Genomic DNA, 24,380 nt, shown 5'->3' on the forward strand with positions numbered 1-24,380 from the left:
AATCTAAGAGACAACAGAAAATTTGAAACATTGGTACACCGCCTGCGTCTTGGTACTGCATTCACTAAACACTTCTTGTACAGGATAAAACGTGTCTCTAGTCCAGAGTGTTCTTGTGGCCATGCAGACGAAGATGTGCATCATCTTCTCCTCGAGTGCACTAAATACAATCCACAAAGAAGGGTACTGCAAGCAAATTTGTTGATATTAGACAGAAGACCATTCACTTTAAAAAAAATACCTGGCCCATGGCCAACTGCGGGCCTTCAAAAAAGAACGCTTCTTGCTCTGAAAAAGTTTTTAGAGGAGACCAACATTTTGGGAAAATATTAGGTATCAGATGATCCGAATGCGCTAAATGAGTAACATAAACGTTGCTCGTGATCTTCATTGGTTTATATGGCGATCGCAACTTTTATGCAATATGTATAATTCTGTTCTCTACTTGTAGTGCATTACATGTGCTGTGTGTTATGGCTGTTCTCAATATCTGACTTTATGTATGCGTACGTGGACTGAACTAATGCACAGAACTTTGCGACTCATGTACTGTTGGACTGTATATTTTTTATTCATCCAGTGTTCTACTGAGTGCCATATTTCGTGTCGCTATTCTCCCTTCTTACACAAATTTGTTTCCTTTGCCAAGTGACAAGGAGTAGCCGGTGCCACCATAAAGGCGCCAACCTCTCCTAATATTCACTTCAATAAAAAAAAAACGCAGGGGAGAGAGAATACAAACAGGGTGCATTAACGCCTTTATCAGACTTCACAATCACGGTGAACAATACAGACAGAATATATTGAAATCTGCAACATATGTAACACCAGGCAAAATATGTTAACGCCTTCGACATGTACAGATAATAGTCACACAGGAGTCAGAAAGAAAGTTTCAAATTCCATAAAGTACGGCCCATTTACAATCTTAATTCTATAACTGAAGGGCACACAAAGTGCACAGTAGGAATACTATAGAAATACAATGTTACGTCACACTGCACACAATGGCTCGAGATTTCCAATATGCAAGCTCTCGCTTTGGTAAAGACTTTAAAAATCTTGGAATTGCGTTTCACGGCATTTTTGTCGCATAATTCGTACTATATATAGATAAAGACACCATCCGTCTCCTCATATATAAGTATGGTGTTGTGTGTCTGCAGATTAAAATTTCTTTGGCCATACTTCTCAAAAAGGTTCTCTTCGGCCTTTTTTATTATTATCGTTATTTCGCTGCTGATAACGCACGCGGTGATGCCTAAAGAGGGAGATTATGGCGGGGCTATAGCCAGTGAATGAAAACTTTTCTTTTCGTTCAAGTCCGTTCTAATCAGTGCTAAGTCTGTACTCGGTTCGTATTATAAAACATCGTCAATTGTTCTTTTTTTTTTACCGTCCGTAGCGCCGACTTATCGATACCGGGGGTAGTTGTGGTGCGGCAGTGTTTCAGACGAATAGCCAAAAGAAAGTAGAGTTAGATTGTTTGAACATATGCGCCTTGGTCCTAACTTATGTGGGGCCACGCTCGAACAAGCGACAAAATTAAAGAAGAAACATTCGCGGGAATAGAACTTAAACAGAACGGCTGATTTACAGTGAAGGCGAAAAAGAAAGAGAAGAGTGAAATGAGTGTCGCGGAATACGTTGAAGGAAACCCACGGTTTGACGCTGATCTATCTGAGAAGTACTTGATATGACACATATCGCCCCACATTCCCGCGTAAAATATTTGCTTGCCTGTTTGTTTTTGTTTGTTTGTTTGTTTCACTTACTAATAAATACAGCCGCCACGGCGAACAGCGGATCTTAGTCGCTCAGTCACCGCAATAGAGAGGGGGGGGGGGGACATTCAGTATAAATGTTGGATATGTATGTTGGACTCTTCGCCTGGCATGCTACTCCATATGAAATTGGCGGCTCATGAAATTACCCGCTCATGAATTGTACAGACAAATAAAAGAAGCACACGTAACGAGCACAAGCTTGCACAGTAACCATCTAGAACATCTGGTTCAAGCCGGTGTCCCCAAGGTAGACTAACTACTTACAATAATTTCGCAAATGCCGACAATACGGCCCTCGAGCAAAAACTCGAGCAATTAGCAATGCTCATTGAGCAGAAACTCGAGCAATGATACACCAATCGTCTTATTGAACTGCAAACTTTGTTCGAGCGCGCATAAATAAACTAGACAGTCATCTTTCACTAGGGTGGTTGCTTGAGCTAGTTGGTAATCCATGATCAAAAATAACGTACAGCGCGAACCAATAACCAACCAATAACCACAGCGCTGTGTATGTCGTCTTCGCAGTCCTTGTCTTTCACGCAGTACGTTATTTTTGATCTTTCACTAGATTTACAACACTTCGTCTCGGATCTGCCATGAAGCTGAAAGCAGTTTCCGGACCGTTGAGTATACATTGTGTAGACTTCCGCCGGATGGTGACGCTTCCCGTGTAAGATGGGCCCGCCAGATGAACTGACTCAAACTGGATGCACTGTCGGCACCGGTGTCCGCTCCTACCGACAGGAGGAGCAGGAGGGGCGAGATGAAGGTCTTCGTACTAGCCATCACCGCCAATGTAATATAGGCGAAGGTGGCTTGCCGTTGACAAAGGTTGGTCCAACGACCGAATCTGTGGGGTAAATAAGCGAAAGACAACCGCGAAGTTGCGCTTCTCATCTGCCTAAATACGCTTGGCCCATTGAAAACTCCCGTCATTATATAGTCCCTGACGAAGGCCGGACCCCGGCCAAAACGCAGGAAATAAAGCATCGTTTCTTTTTGGTACGTGCGTCCTCAACCTACAAGTGCCTGTCCAACTACCGGATCCCGGCAGACTCTCCATTCATATATATATATATATATATATATATATACCAGATGTCTTTTGTTACGTGCGCTAAATTGAAAAAAAAATGCCTGATTGAATGCTTAACGCAATTACAATAAATGCTTTTCATTCGTCAATTTACGGCGTATAGTTCAATTTATGAATTGTAGCCGGTGTGTTCGCAAGGCATATCCACTTGAAGAGAAGTCTCAGGAGAGCGCCAGTTTTGAGATATTATTTTTCAAAGTGTCAGAAGAAATGCTTTGGCGTTCCAGTCACCTTCGTACATTAATGCATAAATCGGCGTTTTCTTATAAAAGTAAGTGAAACAACAGCGCGTTTTTACTGTACGTTTGACGGCGCGTACCTCGAAACTGGTATAGTCCTGAGAAAAGCGCGTAATATTTAACGCTTTCATAGATTTTTGTTTTTATATGTATACTTCGCCTACTCCCCATCTCGGGCTATATTATACGCATGAGCCATTTCTGGACAATCCACGAGAATGGGCACGTGTCACTGAGATGTAAGGGGTACGTTACACATGTGTCGTGTTTTTCTCTGCGTACACCTTACCAGACCATTATTCCTCCGACAAGGATCAAACATCGTCGACGTCTCTGCAGTGCACCTTCACTTGACACGACGATGCGAGGCGTTTTGCTTCCACCGGCGGCAAGTTGTTTTCTTCTACATTTCTACACTTCAGTTAAAGCTGCAAATAATTTCTCCTGTGCTTTCCTTGGCTTCCTTATAGCTTGGCTTCATATGGTTCAACTAACAGTGTTGACATGCCTATACACTAAGAGCGCACGTCCGGCTAAAGAAAGCTAGAACGGAAGCAAGAGAATGTATGCCTTCCTGCTCACAGTGTCAGGTTGACAAGCCCCCAAGAAAGAGAGATGGTATCGGCGTGCTCATTAAAATATCCAAGCTATTCCAAGTAATAAATATCCAAACAATATACGCGCTACAATATTCGCTGTATCTACAAAAAAAAGCAAAAGAGGAAGTATATAGGCAGTGGCTTCCTAGCGTTTTTCTTCCTTGCGCCATCAGGCACTATTTAGTTCGTGTATTAGGAAGATAGTATATCATTAGGAAAACAAGTGTGCTCGCGGCTATCTGTCAAAATTACTGTCCCCCGACCAAACCATGAATCTCTAGATTTCGCAAAAGCCACAACAAGTGTTTAGGCACGCCGCTCTAGGCATTAGCCAAACTGGGGAAGCTTTAGATTATCCGTTTGCCGCTGATTCGTACATCAGAGCTGGATTGCGACACATGTGCAATTAGGTGCCTTTGTCCTCGACCGACTCAATCTTCTTCTTCGACGTATCTGCGTCTCGTGGAGCTATGCTTTCTGTGAGTTTTCATGGAGTTGATATTTGTGAGCCTTAGGAATATTTTCTTAAGCAGGGAGATCATGATATAATAATGTCGCCCCCTCACTTCCAGTCGAAGCCTAGCTTAAAACTAAGTCTATGATAAATAAAGAAGTGGAGAAGCGTATCGGCTACCACAGTAAGGTATTTGTTCACTAGGGTTGTATTAGTTCAGCGCTCTGACAATCGCTTTTCATATCAAGAGCGCAGGATGGACTTTAATCTTCTATTTTAGTCATCATGCTTGGCTTCTCAATCGACCTCAAAATGTAGTGGACAGTCTTCACGGTCACCCCGCAATTATAAATATCCACTTTAAGAAAAGAAAATGCGTAATGTATTCTTGGTCGTTATTAGGCCGAAGCCAGACAGGTGGCTCTCCCAAGTAACCATATCGCGCGCCCAACCATATTTCTTGGTACTTGTACAACTTTATTTTTGCGGCCAAAGGCAGATCGGCTTTGAAGTACAAGGAAAGCCGCCATGCCAGATGTGAATGCCCTCCCTATATCTTCATTTTCGTAGTGATAGCCGATGTTCTCTTCCTCTACTCTCTTTTCCTGCCCTGAGGCCGACACTGCAGTTTCCTGCGCTTCTGACTCGGTCACAAAGAGAGAGGATGACACTCCTTTTTGTTTGCGTGCCTGCGTGTCTTGCGTTACATTAACAAACGCATCTTCTTTCTTTCTTTTCTGGACATGTGCCCGCTCAAGAAACTATACAATTCATGCAATTTTATCTACTAGTGTAACCGAACTTCCACTTTGCACAATAAAGTGAATAAGTCCTAGTGCTCGAAAAAAGAAAGCTGTGTTTCTTAAGTGATCAGCGTCTGCCAGAAAGAAATGGGATTAAGTGTGGCGCATGAACATTGTAGTACTCTAGGTTGACTCATTGCATTTACCGTATCTAAAGCCACAATGACATGCTATGACCATTTCAAGCGAATCGTGCAACCACCATATATGCAAACAGCTAAGCAGGTCTCCAGGAAATGGTAACCGCGTCACATACTGCAATTAGGTGCATCGGGATGCATTCGCACAGACGCCACAATCAATTTGGTGGTCATGCAACTACATTACACATGAACGATGGGGATTGTATTTTGTGAATATCAGCTGTAACCGCTGGCTCTTCTGTTCATGCTTTGCGGGCATTGCGTAACATGTTGAGACACTAAGGCGTTTACTGCCGCATTACTTGCAGCCTGTTAGCCTTGGAGCAAACTCGTAACATTAAGAGCCCCAACTACTCTGCGCCACGATTCAGGAAGCTTTCCCTGTAAGTCAGCTTAGGATTTTATGGCCCATATGCTGTTGTCTCGTTGGATTTTACGTACAACAATGAGCGGAGAGGGACGTCACAGAGACGTGCGGAGAATAGCGCGGATTCTGCGTCGAGAAACAAAATAAAAAGAAAATCATGTTGCCATAAATTTCCGCCGCAGGCGAAGTGAATAGATGTCGCCAGGTTTGTCGAAGTTACTTTGCAATAACTTGTTCGAAGCGGAGAAAAGCAAAGAAGTGTCAACGCAGTCAGTGGCTCTTCTCGCCTGTACTGTGCAAGTTGGCTTCCACATCCAGCTTAATTCTGCATTTTCGGTGCTTGTTTTCGCAAAACTTTTGCTCTTGCGTAGGGTAACCTAAATTAACTGTGTAGAAGTCTGGACTTTAATAAACGGTTCGTAGTATTCTGGACATGCCCATTTTTGTACGTGACAGTGAACAAACATGTTTGCTTTGTTTGGCGCAAGAAACTCAGTATTCCTTGCATTTAATGAGCGCGCGTAATGAAGCCGTAGAAATAATAACTTGTTTTATTTCGCTCGTTTGTTTTTATTCTCAAACGTAAATGCTTTTAATCATTGTGAAAAACTCGGACGTTCATTTCAAAATTACTGATTCTAGTGCACAACACAAGACAAGGACAGATACCCGCCGTAGTGGCCTAGCGGCTTTGGTGCAGGCTGCTAAGCACGAGGTCGCGGGATCGAATCTCCGCTGCGGCAGCTGCACTTCAATGGGGACGAAATGCAAAAGCGTCCATGTCGCGTGCATTCGGGGCACGTTGAAGAACACCAGGTGGTAAAACTCAATCCCAAGTGCCCTACGGAGTGCCTCATAAACACATCGTGGTTTTTGTACGTAAAGCCCCAGAATTCGTTCAGGTGAAGGACAGTCAAAACCGACCAATACAGGCGCTAACTTCCAACTGATTTATTTTCAGACGTGTCACACTCATATATATGGGCTTTTAGTAAGAGCCTGTGAAACCGCATTTGCAACATTCTGACGCACAACGATGATCAATGCAAAAAAAGAAAAGGACAACAGTGAAACCCCACAAGATTATGACATGGTTGGGTAGGGCTTTTTGTCGAGTCACTCACGTCTTGAGGTTAAGATAACTTCTTTCTTTTTTTTGTTAGATCAACCGATAGTGCGCTCACAGCCGTGTCACCCAATCGTGTGAACGCACCATCGGCTGATCTAAAAAAAAAAAAAGAATTATCTTAACCTCAAGCAGTGGGCAACTCTTCGAAAAGGGCAACGCAACAATCTGATAATCTGCAGATGTTACTGTTTATTTTTTATTTTTGCACTAATCATCGTTGCGACGCCAAAATGTTAGTAATTAAGTTGCGAAGGCTGTTACTAAAACCCCCACATGCATGAGTGTGACGCGTCTGAAAATAAATCCGTTGGAAGTTAGTGCCTGTCTTCGCCGGTTTTCGCTTTGTCCTTGTCTTGTGTTGTGCGCTTGATGCAGTAATGGAATACCAACCAACATGCTCAAACTTACGTTATTTAATTTCACAAGATTTGGAATTATCCCACAGCAGAAATGATCCTTGAAATTCAAGAGCGTGGCGAGAAAAAGCCGTAAGACGATTTTACCACGCTGTTCAAGCCGGAGATTTGGTGAGAAAACGTGCGAGATAAGTAATTACAGATCAATATGAGCATAAAGACAGCCAAAATGGATCGCGTCACCTGGAGACGTACTCCTGTTCTTCTATATGTTAAGTGTTCCACAAGCTGTCTGCAGCAGCCAAGTACCGCTCCTCTCACTCACCATACTTATATTTACTTAATCCTACGAGGCGATAACAAGAGCAACCACAAAGAACTCTCTATTCCACTTCAAAAACAGTGTCATTTTTTTTTGTTTTGAGCATTTATGTGCGATGTTCCCGTCCTTGTGTCAGAGCTCTCCAGCTAGTCGCTCTTCGATTACCCTGGTTTCTCAAAAGGCCGCAATTTTGAGAAGGCGCATGTTTATCGCTGTCTCATCGGTCTACATTTCTACGAAGGAGTTCACAACTGACCGTGGCCGGCGATCCGTGGAACGTACCACGTGCCTACCATACAGATGCCGTGTTGAGCCAACGGTATATTCTAGGTATGCCCCGCGCGGCCGTTTTCCCCCGAATAGATTTGCACGCTCGCAGCGCACTACGGGCGGCACGTGGCCGGTGCCTCCGAACAGAACCGGAGGAGAAATACGATACGAGCGGAAAACGCGCACAAACGCACGCCACGCGCCCAGGTGGAGACTCCACTTTCTCCTATTCGCCATTGTAAACGCGGTCGCTTCTCTTTCTCATAACTCTCTCTCCTTTCCTCCCTCATCACGCCCTTTGATCGTCACCAGTTCTATTCTTTTTGTTGGCGGAGGCGATCGTTGCTTTTCGTTTTCTGCTGCGAGTCTTCGTTTTTTTTTTCTTTAATTATCTTGGGAGACTCCGAGGGGCACTACCTTCCCTCCCCCTCTGCCACGCGTTCCGGTGGATGTGTCCGCCGGCCGACGCAAGCAGATTGCAAGCCAGCGCTAGGGGCAGCCGCACCACAACAACAACTCTAGGCGCTCCGAACGACCGGAGACGAGGGTAAGGGAGGTTCCCGCCGTTTGGAGGCAATAAGAGAAAACAAAAAGCGCTGCCGGCGGCGAGCAGGAAAACCCCAGCCAATGGGTCAACGTTTTGGGTACTATAAAAGTTGCCCCTGATTCTGCAGGAGAGTCAACCTTGGTCTCAGCGTCCCAAGACAAGACCGTCGTCCCGAAGTACCCTCGAGTCAACATGGCACGCACACTGGTGAGTTTTGTTTTGACGATTTTTGTTTGGAACAGTTGCTTTTGTGGCTACAATAAAATGCCTAGAAAGCAGGGCAAATCGTGACACCCTTGTCACGATTCGCAAGCTTTTCGCCTGTGAAATTGTATAAGCTACAACGAATTCCTTACGAAGCAGCAATAATTAACTGTCAACAATTCGCGAACAACTTGTCCCAGAAGTAAAGAAGCAATCATGTGATTACAAGAGTGAGAAAACAATCGATTCTTCAGGGCTCTGTGTAGTCAAAAGTTACCAGTGAATACATTTTTTTCTTCAGTACTGCAGGCTGGGAATTGCAAAACTAAATTAATGATATGTCCATGGCAGCTACAGCGCGACAGACGCGGACGAATGGACTACAAGGGGACACGACACATCACGCTATTGTGTCTCCTTTTATATAGTCCTTTTGTCTCCGTCTGTCACGCGGTAGCTACCATGAAACCTCACGAACTCGCCCAATTTTCCATCCTGTTCAGTTTACTGATATGTCCTTGAAGATCGAGGTACTTGCCATGAAGACTATCGTGATTCAGTATTTCTTTCTGTCAATATAACTAAATGAGATGACCTGCATCATTCTTAATGTCAAGGCTCAAAGCCAAGTCTAATTTAATTACAATTCAAAGTCAAGTCAAAATAAACTAATTGAAAGTAAAATTTGCTTCTAGCTTTCTTAGCAGCGAGAAAACACAGCCTGTCGACACGAAGCCTTGCTCGCGGTATTTCTCAGGTGCCTCCCTGAGAGTAAATCGCAGCAAATCTTCACAGGCGGCTGATTACAGACACAGCTCATAAAGCGAATTCCGTTAATCTTCCATCAAGGGTCTCGTTTGCGTTCACAGAGCATGTGGTCTCTCGTGAACGTTCAAGTAAAACTCGGTTACACGATTAGGGAATTGACAGTGCAGAGGACACCAGCTCTGCAGTAGCACTCGTTGGTGCTCATTGTTTCGGTTCTGTTCTCTCTGTCAACGTGCAGTTCGTTCTCGCCGCGCTTGTGGCCGTGGCTGCAATGGTCTACGCTGAAGAAGAAAAGAAGGAAGACGTCGAAGGCCGCATTGGCTTTGGCGGTGGCTATGGCCAATCAGCCGGCGGCAGCCAATACGGCTTCAACCGCGGACAATCGGGCTTCAACCAGGGCAGCGGAGGCTTCGACAGCGCCAACCGTTACAACAACGTGCAGGGCTTCAGGAACCGCGACGGCTACCGCACCAACCAGGGCTACGACCGCAATTCCTTCAACCGCTACGGATCTGGCGGTGCAGGCTTCAACACTGGCTTCAACCGCGGTGCTGGCGGCTCCTTCAACCAGCACGGGTCTCAGGGAGGAGGCTACCTTGGTTGAGCGACAAGAATTACTTGAAAAGTGAGTTTATTTTCATGGTGACTGCCGAGACTAGCCCAACCGATTTCTTTACCGCGCGCATGCTCGTGAAATTCCGCTATTGCTGCAGTCTTTGAGAGGTTGGTTAAATTTATGTGACGTTAAAGATGGCGGCGTAATAAAATTAACCTGTTATGTCCAAAATTCTCTTATCAGTGCTACTGTGCGCAACCAATTGAAATACCAGTGTACGTTCTACTTGCGTTCATCGTTACTTTCTTTTTCTTTGCAACAAGCTAATAGTATTATCGCGTGTCTTATTGTGACTCGCCTCATGCGCCTATGTTTTGGTAAAACAGTTTTAACTACCAAGATTATTGCCGAGGCACCAAATTCGCAAAGCTTTGCTAATAACGTGTCCAGCATTGTGATTGGTTGGAATTGCTCTTACGAAAAATTCTAGCGTGAGAGCTTGATGGTGAATACGGGTCGATTCTTAGGTAGCGTTTACTAGGCTAGCACGAGCTACGGATACGCCAAGAACAGTTTGTGCGCGTGTGTTGCTTTCTTGGGCTTTCGAAATGTTAAGTGTAAAACATTTCACATCGTTATTTTCTTTCTATGACCGTCATTCTTTCTATTCTTTACTTCTAGGAAGCAACAAGAACTGCCAAAAAGAACGCTTACTTCCGTGACTTCACCCCAGGGACCTGTCTTCAGTCGTCTACACTGTGAAAACATTCTAGCAAAGCAAAATCAGTCTCACCATCAAGAGAAGCACTGCTCACTGTAAATACAGTTGAGAAAAGTGAAATAAACCTGTTAATTTATTTTTTATACATCCAGTGTCTTTCTTTTTCTTATTTGCTCTTTTTGTTAAGGAGAATTCGTACATGTGTTACAATAACTGTACTATACGTATATAAATGAGTGTGACATACCGCGAATAGTTATGGAAGGCCCTATTTTAGTATCCACGCAACTGTGTACATGGTATGACACGGCTATAGAGCAGCAAGTGGTAATGCTAATATGCGGCGCTATAGTAACAATACTGGGATGGTGGATTGTAATGGTGTACAAAAGTGACCCTATATATATATATATATATATATAGAATGCTTCGAATTTGTACAGAATATTGTGATACTGTACAAAGCTACGTATAACAAGATATTGTATTTGCTATAGCCTTTCATCAGCCGACATCTTTGTTCTGATCCCGTGACCGTTATGATTGTCCCGACCCCATAGCACACTGACATGCTTATGAGGCTGAGCAAAGGCTAACTGTAATTCGAGTGGTAGCGATGGTTACATTACATCCTGTGAACAACTTTGCGAGGTTAATCTTCCGTAAATATTAAGCGTTACAGAATTAAGCCTTACGGTCAGTCGCCATTAACCCATAGCCCACGTATCACTTCACAAGGAGCGTATGCTCTCTTCTAAACTTTAGCTTAAGCCTCACCAGGCTTCCAATTATCAGGTTTAATTGTTGTTTTGTTAGTTTTACTGCCCAGTTAATGATTTTCTTGTTTTAGTTGAACAGAGAATGATCTGTGAATTTGTATAGTGAAGCAAAAGTAGGAATTCGGATCTCTCAAAGGGATTTCAAATGCTCTTAATGGTCTTGAAATACCTCTGCTAAAAAAAATCTTGAATAAAGAAAACAAAGAAGCTCGTCAAAAAATGATTTGCTCACCGTGCTGTCAATACCTTTCGTGTCGCGGCATGTTACTTATTGCGAATTTCGCAATTTAACAATTTCGCTGAACTCAAGAAAATTTCAAAATTTTTGAGCGATGAATGTGAAGGTCCGCAGCCTAAACACCACGAAATTTAGGAGCTCCAAAAAATCTCAATGGAGTCGCCTCTGGAGATATACGTACAATCAGAATTGCAGGAATTTATGCTGTATTACGAGTAGTTATGCATGTTACTGATTCGTGATTTGAGAATAATGTTTTGCCACTGATACAGGAAGTTCTACACGTGTAACTACACGTGTAATGTAATGTAACTATACATGTGATGCCCGCACCCTGGAATTTTTCGTATTGCAGTTGCGAAAAACTTCGCGTATGAAAAGGAATTTATGCCTGTGGGTATGTTTGTTAGCAGCTATGATGAAAGAAGTGTTTTTATCACTTTTATCATAGTGTATGCATGTTGCTTGTCCCACAGAGTACGAATTAGCCACGCCTGGTACTGTTTTTTGTCCTTTTATTAACATAACGTGAGGGTTACTGTGAAATCTACTGAGTCAAAGCGATAAGAATAAGTCCTTGACGCGGTACACTGGTAGGATGCGCAAATTATATTCTACATACTGTGAATGGAATTATGTCAGCCTTTCGATAATCCTTCTGCTAAACAAAGGTTTATAACTTCCGTGAACAATGCCAAAGTTGTGTTTCACCACTTAAGGTTTTGCTTCTTTTTTCTTTTCTTTCTTTCTTAGTGAGGACCGCGTTGTCGGCGCTTATTATTATTCTTAAAACTTCAACCAGCATGTGTGATTAGCTTCACTCTGAAATGAGGATTCGGACCCTCACTTAAGAGTACTTCCCGGTTACCTGCACCTTAACGGCGTGCAATACCTGCCGCACTGCTTCCAGCCTAAGTGTTCCGTGTTGGTTTGAATACCCTATCTATACTGAAGTGCATCTGTTAGCCCTGAATGCTTCTATGCTTTCACGTGTCAGTATTCTAGCTGCGGCTGGCGAAAGTCGAGGGGTGCAGTGGTTTGAACTGGGAAAGGTACATTTGCATTCGTCAAGGTCGCGTTTAAAATGCGGTGAGCCGCAAGAGGCAAAAACAAAGACGTGACTCTTTGAGCCGGCTAAGCATTGTCGCTATCGCTCAAAAGAGGCCGTGCGTGTTATCGGCACGTTTCCCCGGCAGACTTTAAAAGCTCCGATGGCCAGCATAAAAAGCCGGCGACGGTGTCTTCAGATTGCGAGGCTAAACAGGTTTCGCGGTATAGATGTACGTCAAAGATGGCAGAGGCAGCCGCGCTTCCGCGCTACACGTCACTGGCCGAGCCTTTCGAGGCAGCACGTGTCGCCGCTTAGCTGGTTGGAATAAGCCGGTCAACTCAAGGTGAAAACGCAGCAGCCCTTTCTCAAAGCACAACCGACACGTGCTGAAGCGGAGCCGCGTTCAAGGTTTGGAACAGGAGCGTGGGTTTTGGTGCAGGAAGGTTAAAAAGGAAGACCTTCGCGTTACGTGCAGTTGAGATTCCGCAAACGCGCTTCTGGCGGTTTCTTGCCCGGGCAGAACGTACCAGTGCAATGTGCATTGTCGAAGATCACGCTATATATATACGAGCGGTCAATGGAAGGCATAGTGCAAGAACACGGGGAACATTCAGAGAAATCAAGCTCAAATTTTGTTTGAGTGTACCGTAGTTTTTTTTTTAGTAAATGGAGTCAACACGTGAAGAAATATAGACACTTCGACGATACGCACACGTGGGCGATGGCCCTCCAGATCCTCCTTTAATTCCACCCACATATGCCGAGGAGACACTGGTGGCAATGGCTCCTTTCCTCCTTAAATAATGGCGGAAATTCGACCTTGTTGGTACGACATGCTGCAAGTGAAGCGTGAAAAACAGGGACGGACGGAGAGCGCATAAGTTGCACACACTGTCCGTCCCTGTTTACGGCACTTGACTTGCAGTATGTCACATTTAAACTCCCACATTCCTTATTAGCTCAGCATCTAATAGCTTACTATAACCATGTGGGAACCGCATAAATATCCGTACATGCTGCCATAGCATAATAAGGTGGCATGTTTTTTTTTTTGTTAATGCTTTGTACAGAGGGTTTGAACACACAAACTCACACTCTCACAGACCGCGTCATAGGGCTTGGGGCATACGGACTTGCTGCAGCAAGTCAATAGGTTGCGTCCTTACAATTGCTGACGCTGTTCTGACCTTAAACATCTCCAGCAGATATTCTTTTCATTATTATTCTTTGCCGTTCCTCGCACTGCATTCAGCTCTCCGTTTTTGTTTGGTGGTTACAATGCCTACATTTTATCTCACAAGAACGCATTATTTTATTTTCTTGCACATGCATTAAATGGTGGTGGTGGTGGTGTTGGTGATGATGTTGACAGTGATGATGTTGATGATTTCTATTGCAGTTCCTGTGAAACGGCCCGGGACGGGGAGAAATGATCATCCAGTTTGCTTGAGCTGATCAGTCTTTACTACATCTATTGCAGTGTAGCATTTTGCCTGTCTCTCCTTGAACTTTTCTCTCTTCATTAACGCCTCTGTTCCTATAATCAGCAGTAATTCACGCAGCTCTATAACGTCTGTAACAACCCCATCTCTCACTATTTGTTCTCTGTTTTTTTTTTCCTCCATTACTGATCTAAGCGTCTCTTGCTTAATTCCCCCGCTGACAAGTTAATGCTTCCATCCGCTTTGAATCTCATCCGCTTCTATCCGCTTCCATCCGCTTCTAAAAGGTGGGCGGTTCTTGCTGGGTTAATAGATTGACATTCTATACTATCATTTCATCTTTACTGAGTCGTCTCCAGACTTTTGCCGCAGCAGGCAGACGCCCCATCTTAATGCGAATAGTTGCTCTGGTATAGTTTCGTGCTCCGCAGCCAGCTACTTGCGCTTGTTTGGCAATTACCGTGTTCTTGTTTGCCAACTTTCTTGACCTCCCCCTCCATTTGGAGTCCATACTTTTGAGGTAGAGATAATTGTGCTCTTTAGCCTGCAATTTACTTTCATTGTGGCTCCTGAGTCTTTAGAACTATTTTCCTGTGCGCTTCTCTGACTTCGAAAGAGGCTCAAGTCATGTAATGCCGCAACGTCTCTTTTCAGGTTTTACTTTGGACCGCCAAGGCCAATTGGTTAACTTCCAACCTAAAAGTCTCTGATTTTAAGCATAGAAAGCATTTGTTATCATCGGAGCATGGTCATTAGCGTCCCTAGCGGCTGTGAAATTGAGACAGGCCAGCTTTTATAGGAAAGCGCCCATCTTCCCTTTTTTAAAAAAAATAATTTTATCACATCACAGATGCGATTGTCCAAAAGTGTCCGGAGGAGACAGACTATACGCAAGTGAAGTTCCATCCCATATGAGTGGGGCTGTTTTTCTCGTCAGAAAATCCGTTGCACATTGCGTGCGAAGTTTGTAGTGTACTATAGTAATTGACTTCAGTGACGGCGTGCGAAGCCGTGCCAGACACACAGTGTATTGTGCCAAACACGTGCAATGTGGTGAACAATCTGGCTTAGTCACAATCTTTATATATAAATGGTAATAGCCTGTCATCATGTACTACTGTATCTCTTCATCTGTCTTCTCTCCCTCTCCTGCTCTGCCATTATCTTACTTCCTCGTCTGGCTGCCTCTTCAGCCAGCCGCGCGAGCTATATAGTTGTGGTATCGAAAGCAGCTATTCGCTTGCTTCCAATTTTTATATAGCTTAATCAACGCCCGCTTTCTACTACTACTACTACTACTACTACTACTACTACTACTACCACTACTACTACTACTACTACTACTACTACTACTACTACTACTACTACTACTACTAGAGTAATGTGGAACTAAGTACCCAACAGAACATTTCCGTGTGATAAGGTATGTAAGGGTATAACGGGCAGATTTAAAATACTATACAGTCCTAGATGTTGCTAGTCGGTAACTGGTTTAAGCACTATTAGTGGTTGGAGAATGCACGTGTTGATCATTTTCTTGCAAATACAGACACCTTTAAAGATACAAAATGTGTTCTTTATTCTATTGTGTTGGCTCTAATCTAAGTATTAGAATAACTGCGTGTAAATTACCACATATTGCGTTTTTTTACGTAACTCGTGAAGCTCAACTGAATGGAAATGCCTACAGCTGCTCATACACGCTCAACGGGCGAAGGAAAATATATTTTATCATCGGAAATTTTTCACTGGGAAAACATAAGGAAGATCAATAGGTGCATCCGAGACAACCGCCTAGTGGGTAATAAAAGCTATAACGGATGCTGCTCCATGAGAAAAGTTGTTGGCGGAAACAATGTTTGGTTTTTAAAGATCATTAGTCATTCCGGCTTCACCACGGGCATAAGATAGAGTAGGATACAGAAAAGGAACCTCGTTATTTATTATTTTAGAGTTTCCAGTACCCCTCTATCATATTATCATCTCCCATCCTGACTATTAGATAGAGCTCTTCTCCGAGTCTACACTTATTACGCACTCATATTCTTAGAAATACCCGCGGAATATCAAGGACAAGGTTACTAAGATGGACGGAATCATTCACCGGGGCTATGAAGCTCGAGAAAAAAACGCGTATTTGGATAATCTAAGCACGTCTCATTCAAAACATCCGTTTCGCTAGCAGACGTCTTCCTTATAGGAAGAATCTTATCAAGTGAACTAAACCAGCCTGTGATGCCAAGGGGCTTTGGAAAATCCCTACAACGGTGTGATGCTTCCTACGCGCCCGTAAGCGGAGCTCAATGTCACCGGACGTTCGTAGTGTTGACGCAAGCCCTCAGAACATTTCCGGCCGTCGTAATGGGCTTTCTGGTGAAGTGATCTTAGTTATTGTATTATTCTGCTAATGCGTGATTCCGGTCGCGATATGAATACATGCGTCATCTCGCAACTGAGTTTATGCTAAGCTCACAAGACATAATCCTGCGAGCTACGGCAATATGTATTTCTTTCAATTCGAAATGCGTAAGACGGACAAACCTCGCAGGAATGTCTTGTTTTACACTGCAAAGAATGAGAAATCAAACGATCTTGCTGTATAGTTGGGAAGATATGCGATTATAGGCAAGTATTACAGAGTTTAGGGAAATAAAGGGGGGCGGGGATTCAGCTGCCGCGAAAATATGCATCAACATGCCTGGACAATCTTCACCTACAACTATGTAAATATAAGGACAGTAACGAGATAATCTCTGCAAAATGCTGCTAAAATAAGCCTATGCGAAAATGCCTACTATTACTTAGGGAGGAAGGGAGGAGCACTCTTGAAGAGCATGCTGCTTTAGCGAAATATGCCTACGCTTTATTTGAATATCACCTGGCTACGCTGGTGCGAAATCCGGCCCGCTGCTGCTGGACGCCGCGGCGTCAAATAATTGTTACGTCATATTCTAAAAGATTTATTGTCGAACACCGAATAATTTTCTATTGACTTCGTCTTTTGGTGACCTGTGGGATTCTTGCTAATTCTGTTCATTTTCGAGCACACTATTCAGAATTTTGCCTCTAACTGCCCCTGGAAACTTGAAGTTTTTTTCGACCTTCCGAGCTATCCACTCTTTACATTGGCTTTTTTTTTTACAGTGTGCTTAGCAGCGCAATGGACATTGTCGCTGCAGTCGTAAACTGTGCGGCAACGCATCGACAAATCTAGGCCTTAAGTTTAGCACAGAGAAATCGCGAATTATGATCGTTAATGAAGGGGTGAGCAATTACTTGGTGTCAAATCAACATCAAGTCATATCCATAGTCAAGTAATATAGATACCTCGGTGTGTACATAAACGAAGGAAAGACTTACTCAAGCGCCCATCAAAATATTATGAAAACAAAGTGTATGCGGAATGGCAGAAATAATTAAACGTACAGCCCTCTGAGGCCACAACAAATATTATTTCGTGCGTGGAATCTTGAAAGGAGTAAGTGTGCCAGTGCTGGCGTTTGCAAATACCACTCTGGGCTTAAAATCGGATACCTTGTCAGGGTTAGAAGTTAATGAAAGGTCGGTAGACCGACTGGCTTTGGGAGCCCATGGTAAAACCATAAATGAGGTAGTGCAGGGTGACATGGGTTGGGCTGCTTCTGAAGTCAGTGATGCGCTGAGAAAAATTAGTTTTGATGAAAGGCCCGGAACATGGATCAAAATAAATGAGCGGCTAAAGTGCGCAAGTATCTGTACATGGGAAGCGTGGATACAAAATGGAAGAAGAGGACAGGAAATTTGGCGACCAAGTAAAGGGTAATTGAAGTGTAAATAGACAACGACGAGTCATCAGAAGGAAAGTGAGAGAAACAGAAACGGCGAATTGGATGCATAGAATGGAAACAAAAAAAGACCACGGAGATTTACAACAATGAGAAGAAAGAAATTATAAGGAAAAATATGTACGATAACACAGAGGGCAGTGCATTGCTATTTGAGGCTCGAGCTCGTTGCCTAAGGACAAAAACATACCGGAGCAAATATCCGCTATAAAAAGAGGCAAGTATTTGCTACAGCAAAAAATCCGGACGACCAACCATCAGCACATCCTAATGGAATGCGAATGTAAGTTCTTTTTCATCCACTTTCATTTCGATTAATTTATCGTTGCTTTATTTCATTTATTAAGCACAAGTAATTTTCCCTGTGTTATCCTTGGTGTCAGTGTTTGTTGGCTTCATTTGATACGACTAATAAAAATCGGGCCCCTCAGTTAACCCCCTTTCTTCAAATGTAACGTAACAATTTTCAAATTACACTACACATAATTCCATGTAGTACAGAAAAAAAAAAGCGCTGGCATGGCTGAGTGGTAGAGTGGCTGACTCCCAAGCAACCGGCCCGAGTTCGATCCTGGAACTGGGTCATCTTTCTTCCTCATTTCCGCCGGTAGCAGCTACGAACACTGGCGGCGGCGGCGGACACCATCGCCACCCGAAACGGATGATGGAATGAGCCCATAACAGCTTACGCTGTGAAATTACTACACGTTAAGTTTTAATGGACTCGTGATCTGAGGATCTGCTATAGCTAACGCGTGCGCAGCACATTTAGGGCTATATTGAAGAGACAGGGGGAACGGGACAAGCCCGTTTTTTGCGTGCTTGGCATCGAAGTACCCTCAGGGTTGTGCCTGCACCGGATTAATTTTGACCACCAGCGGTTCTTTCGCGTGCATAAAAATTTTGCTAGGTATAGGTTATCGCACGCCACCTTGATCTAAACGCCGTCGCCACGGCCAGAAATTGACAGCACGACCCTGCGCTCAGCAGTGAGTTATTAGCCTCGAGAAGGCGGGGGGGGGGGGGGGGGGGGGAGTGGAGCCCTTTTACGCGGGATCAGCGTAGATGGCTCAGCCTATCGCCTCCTACGAACCTCCTCGCTCTCTCAAGGCTGCTTGACACTATCGATGGTGCTTCGTAATTCTCGTTGCTGAAATCACACGGATTGGGGAGAGTATGCTTTTGATATGCAGAGCCCAATAATAACGCAGTAGCTTACAGGCCCTGATGTGCAGAGACAACGCTCATTTACCAGTAAATTCGATTATAGAAATGGGCACACAAATGTTTTGTTATAGGCTTGAATATTACATCACCTTAACAATTTTTTGTAACCTCTTATTTTCACGAATGCCGCATTTGAGTGCATATTTGATACATACGATACGCACCCATTCGTACACGTCGGAGGTGTTTTCCGACTGATCTAAAATTTTCAACGTTGCATTGTACGGAGAAATTTGGAAAGCCATGTGAAAACTAAATTCGCAATAGTTTCGTTATCAAAAGGAGATGCGATCTCTCGTGTTGAAGGACTCCTAAAACATGCTTGAATGTTGTACATGACTGTCACGTTCGAAGTACCAACACTTTGAGAGAGAGTTCCCATTAGGTAACTTTTGAGATTTTTTTACGACAACGATTGCTATAATGCTTCAATATTATACACTAGTAATTTATCTAATAATATAAACGAGTACTTTACGAATGCGCAAAAATATAATTTCGCGTTCCTTCTCTGGGTTGAACTTTCTAGGGAAAAACTGCCGATGTGATACGAGTGAACTACAAGACGGATGTCGGGTCTCCTGCTTGCGATAGCTGTTTTAGGGTTGGCTGGTGAAAAAATGCCTAAGGTAACTTACTCCTGCGACAGTAGTAAAGGAAAGAATTATGAACATAGATTCGGCTGTACTGTGAAACGCGTGCCGGACAGCTAGCATTCATAGTTAGGAAAAACGAAGGCACACGCCGCGAAGTCTAAGCAGAGCGTATACTTTGTGAGGACATCAGTTCACGCCATTGGTCACGCTTGAGGAAGCCAGCAACCGTGTACGGAAGTTCAAGCTTTACGCACGATAGTTCTCTAGCAGCTATGGTATGCAAGTTCCAAACCATACAGTGCACAGCACAGTGAGAGGTTAACCTAGGCTAAGAACAGCTTAATAAAGAGGTTAGGCAAGATGCCCGAACTCGTTGCGCTTCGGGTAGATGATTTCAAACTTAGAAATTGCCAGGCTATAGCAGTTGTCGTAAAATGAGCTACTGTAAGCGATTTCATTTGCGCAACTGCTTACGCAGATTTTTGCGCATCAGTTACACATTACGGAAAATTGGCACTACAAACAAATGCCGGGGAAGTTTTACCAGTAATACATAGCTTCATATAGCCGTCCCCATAGCGTTGCAGCTGCGAGTGATTGGAAAATCCTGGCGTTCAAACGAAATAGCTCAATGTTATTTGAGACGACGAAAGGAAATGAACTGGTTCATAGAAGATTTGTTTACAATTTTTTACTGTTTCATATATGAGCCGCTGTTGAACATGACTACTTGACTCAGGCAACTTCGACAAGATGGACATACGGACTTCACTGAGTACTTCGCTTACATAATAGTCCTACACAGTTCAATTACAGTTTCCTGTGTATTCCATAACGTGTGTCAACTTGGTCTCGTAATGCCGAAGCGCCCTAACAGGAGTGATAGAGACTTAAAATATGGTTGCTGTTAAGACGCTGCCGGCTGTATCTCTTCCTGTTTGGCATCCGGTTTGGAGAAAGGTGTGGTATCAGAAACGCAGGAAAGTGCAACAGCTTCTGTCGGTTTGACAGGAAGTCCATATCGCCCATCCGTACAGGTTTTCATTCCAGGAGCTTTCGACAATTTTTTTTCCGGGGAAGTCGGATACGGAGGTCAAAATAATACAGCAAGAAAGAAAAGAAAACATATGAGGATGTGCGTGCTTGGGGTCATGCCAAGTGGCAGACATGGCAGTGTTTATGCACACATTTTTGTGTGTCACATCAACGCTTAACGCTAAAGCTTCAAAGGTCGTTAGCAACTAACACGTTTAACAATGTGAATCACGATATGCATAATTGTAATTACGCTCTCCAATCGAGAAAACTGTCCCACAATTTTACTAGTTATCTTGCTTTAAAGATAATATTTGTATACCTTAGTAATGCCATTGAAGTATTTACGAATATAACCTCTGAGGATACTAATTGCATTGATGTAGCAGCGGAGTCTCAAATTAAAATAAGGCGGGATGGTGGGTGAGTGAGGAGCGTGCTGACCATAAAGAAGTTCCTCGTCAGCACCCCTTCTCCCTCCTAAGGAATGGAACAGGTGGTGTCCGTTCCTATAACGAGGAAAACTTCGATGTGCCGCTAGAATGATATGCATGTGCAATCTCACCGGTGGCGTTTACTTTTGCCTGGAAGTTGTCGTGTTCACCTCCTTTCTGGTAGTAACTGTCATAAATATCCTGGCTGCTGTTTACAAGCCTTGCCACTGTACAAACTCACCTAACATTTCGTGGCACGCGTGCTGTGCAAAAGACGAACACAAATCATGTGACAGACTTGATCCGCGCTGAATAACGATTTTACAATGCGACCATGCTGTACGGGGCCACAACAGCACTGTCATAGATAATTAAAAGAACACTACCACTCACGCTGCGTGCACACCGTGAATAATGTGTTTGAGCAAGGGAAAAATAGTAAGAACGTCATGTACGTACCATGCAGACATTTGGGTGAGGGATTTATAAAAGGAGCGGAAAATCGGTTACCATTTCTTTTTTTCAAAGCCGCACGTTTTTAATATCAATATTTTTTGTCATAGTCATATATACCTTTCAAACGTGTGCTCTAAAATAAAAATAAAAGAACTCTGGCTCCTTGCAGTGTATGCATTGACATCTTCTGCAATCTTTTTAATGTAGAGTGTTCCATGGCAAAATCTGAACCTTAGTGTTGTTCCCGCTAAGCTGATAATTGATACATCACTAGACCTTCTCCACTTGACTACTGGCGCACGGCGATGGTACACTTCGGCGTATATATTCCCCAAAAGCTTTTACACCATCTAATTGTTCTCAAGATAATATGTTTGGCAATCCTCATGCTGCGCATTTTATTAACGGAGGCGACCTGTCAAATAGGAAAGAGCACTTACGAACAATAAGCTTTGTGGATACGGACCCCTGTTCGGCACGCGCGAAGCACGCAACAGGAGTACCAAGAAATTTTGTTAAGTTGTAAGAGCTTTGCCACATGTTTATCACGTATAAGAGGATGACACTTAACAGGCGCGAAGATTTCGAAACGCTTGTGCGGTAATTTTATTTGTTGCTAAAATTGCTGTATGAATGCGAACTTTGAACCGGGTACTTGATCACATGACAGAGAGCAAGATTTTCTGACGCAGTGTAGCAATGAGGCTTGGTATGATGATATTGCTTCCAAAAATTCCACAAGCGTGCCGCGCGCGTTCATTTTGGCCACTCTAGCGTGGGGCAGCCACATAGATCACACGGAACGAAGCGAGATCAATGTATCATGACGTTATGACACATACACCTCCTGCGTACCGAAGCCGAAACTGGGGCCGAATTCACAGAGCCTCTCGTTCGTAAATGCTCATTTGGCATGAGCCGGTCGCCTTCACTAATAACATGTCCAGCGCCAAGACTGGCCTGCAGTGTACCGCTCTAGCCTACGAGCTTTCAGTGGATAGGGGCTCAGGATTCTAGAAACAATTATCATAGTAAATTATTTAGGGGATTTACATGATTTGGAGGACTTGGGCCATCAGTTAAAGAAAAAAAGAAATCACAAGTCAAAATTGTTACGCCAGTTCTCCGTTAAGTGTGGGTTTCCTTTTTTTATTTTTCAATAAACTCCCCCCCCCTTTTTTTTTTTACTCATTTGTTTCTCTGTACAGACTTAACAGCACTTTCCAGGCGGAAAACACACTTTCGGGGCATATTTTAGGCGTGAGAGAGTATATAGTGACAACTATGGAACAGGATCCGGGACTTTCTCTGGCATATTGTCGACGCTTTCCGTCCCGCGTCCCATGGCATTATATTCACTGATAAGCTCTATAATACCGAGGCAACAGTTTCTCGTGGGAAGTCCATCTCTACGCGCTCCACTTTACTTTTGGGCTCTGTGCCAGCGTGGCGCTCAAGGACTTGTGTGCAGCGCGCCGGAAGTTGAGAACAATGTGGGGCCTCCCCACTTCTCAATCAGCCGAATCGCGGCTTCAGGGGAAGCTTTAGCTTCCACTTAAGCTGCTATTAAGGAACCCCTGGACCGATTTTAACGAAATTTGTTGCATTGGAGAGAGAAAGTTAAAGTATAGTGACTGCTTGGAGCGGAATTTTGATTTAGAGCCTGAATTTTGTAAAAAGAACTTAAGAAATCGAATGTTTGAAAAAAAATAGAAGCACGAAATTTACAAATGAATAGCTCTCCATCGAAAACGGATATCGCGGTTCTGTAAACGGCATCCATTAGATCGTTCAAAGTGGACAAATTCGATATGTCAATCTATATCTTACGTGAATTCTTTACGTTGTGTACAAGGGTTCTGCAAAAGCTTTATGTACACATTACTTAATTTTTTTTGAGATTCATGTGCAACATATGAATTTTGTCCGCTTGAGATGTACTATGAGATGTAATTCGCAAAACTGTGATATCACTTTTCATTGCCCAGTCACGGAATTGTAAACGTTTATAGTTTCGCTTTCTTAAACTTTTTATCTTTGTAAATTTTTAATTAAATATTGACGACTTAAATCGAAAGATTGAGGCCAATAGTCACTAGATTTCAAGTGTTCCTTTTAAATGCAATAAACTTCGTCAAGTTTGGTGCTGTGGTTGTCGAGAAAAACGAACTCTCCTTTTACATGCATTTAGATTGGAGCAACCGAGCTAAAGTTTCCTTTTAATACTCCGCTCTATTGCCGCGGGACGGGCCGCTGGAGGCACTTTGCATGTATTCGCGGGCTTCATTCACGCTCGCAAAAACACTTCTTTTGCAGCACGTATCGGGTAACAGAGAACTGGATTGGGAGTTTTTCATGTTGCTCTACAATTTTCTCATTGAGCCTTTACATTTGAATATAATATTTGGTAAGTTCATTAGTTAATTAATACTAATCGTGTAATTAGGCGGATTGCAAGAAATAATCTGAGTATCTCCAAGCGACGGCAGACAACATTACCTTAGTTCTTTCCAGCTACGTGGCATTTGCATATGTTTTAAATCTTGGTGCATGATAGTTGGGACACCCTTTATATAAATCAACAAGAAGGAAAAAAACATGCACATTCTATACGGTTGCGGTTTACGATATGTAACATAACTACCATAATGCAATATATAGCATAACATAGCTTGGCGTAATAGTTTTGAGGAAACACGTAAGGTGGAGAGAGGTAGTCAATTAAGGGAAGAGACACCCACCCAATCGTAGCATTTGCTACAAAGGAAAACCATACGGGTTCCTCGAAAGAAAGAAGCCTCGCAGTTGTAGAAAGAGTCGTCGTGGTCCGGGACTCAAAACCACGACCGCTGCATTTCGGGGGCAGCCGCTCTACCACCTGAGCTAACCAGGCGGCTAGCAGTTGGCAGGGCGAAAGACCGTCATTTCGTCACG

At 43.5% G+C, this 24,380-nt stretch overlaps 1 protein-coding gene across 2 annotated transcripts; it reads left to right on the plus strand.

Annotated features, from left to right (window-relative positions):
• Positions 1 to 8,078: 8,078 nt before the first annotated feature.
• LOC142579254 (uncharacterized) lies at positions 8,079 to 10,509 on the plus strand. 2 transcript variants are annotated; one of them, XM_075689281.1, is made up of 3 exons: positions 8,086 to 8,322; positions 9,326 to 9,712; positions 10,325 to 10,509. In XM_075689281.1, the coding sequence occupies exons 1-2, from the start codon at positions 8,308 to 8,310 to the stop codon at positions 9,689 to 9,691; spliced, it is 381 nt and encodes a 126-aa protein (XP_075545396.1). In that variant the 5' UTR covers positions 8,086 to 8,307; the 3' UTR covers positions 9,692 to 9,712; positions 10,325 to 10,509. The 2 variants fall into 2 exon arrangements, with proteins under 2 accessions (XP_075545404.1, XP_075545396.1); XM_075689289.1 differs by lacking the exon at positions 10,325 to 10,509 and having other exon boundaries at positions 8,079 to 8,322; positions 9,326 to 9,713.
• Positions 10,510 to 24,380: the final 13,871 nt, after the last annotated feature.

Source organism: Dermacentor variabilis, chromosome 1, assembly GCF_050947875.1.
Source record: "Dermacentor variabilis isolate Ectoservices chromosome 1, ASM5094787v1, whole genome shotgun sequence".
In the NCBI taxonomy this organism is placed as follows: Eukaryota; Metazoa; Arthropoda; class Arachnida; order Ixodida; family Ixodidae; genus Dermacentor; species Dermacentor variabilis.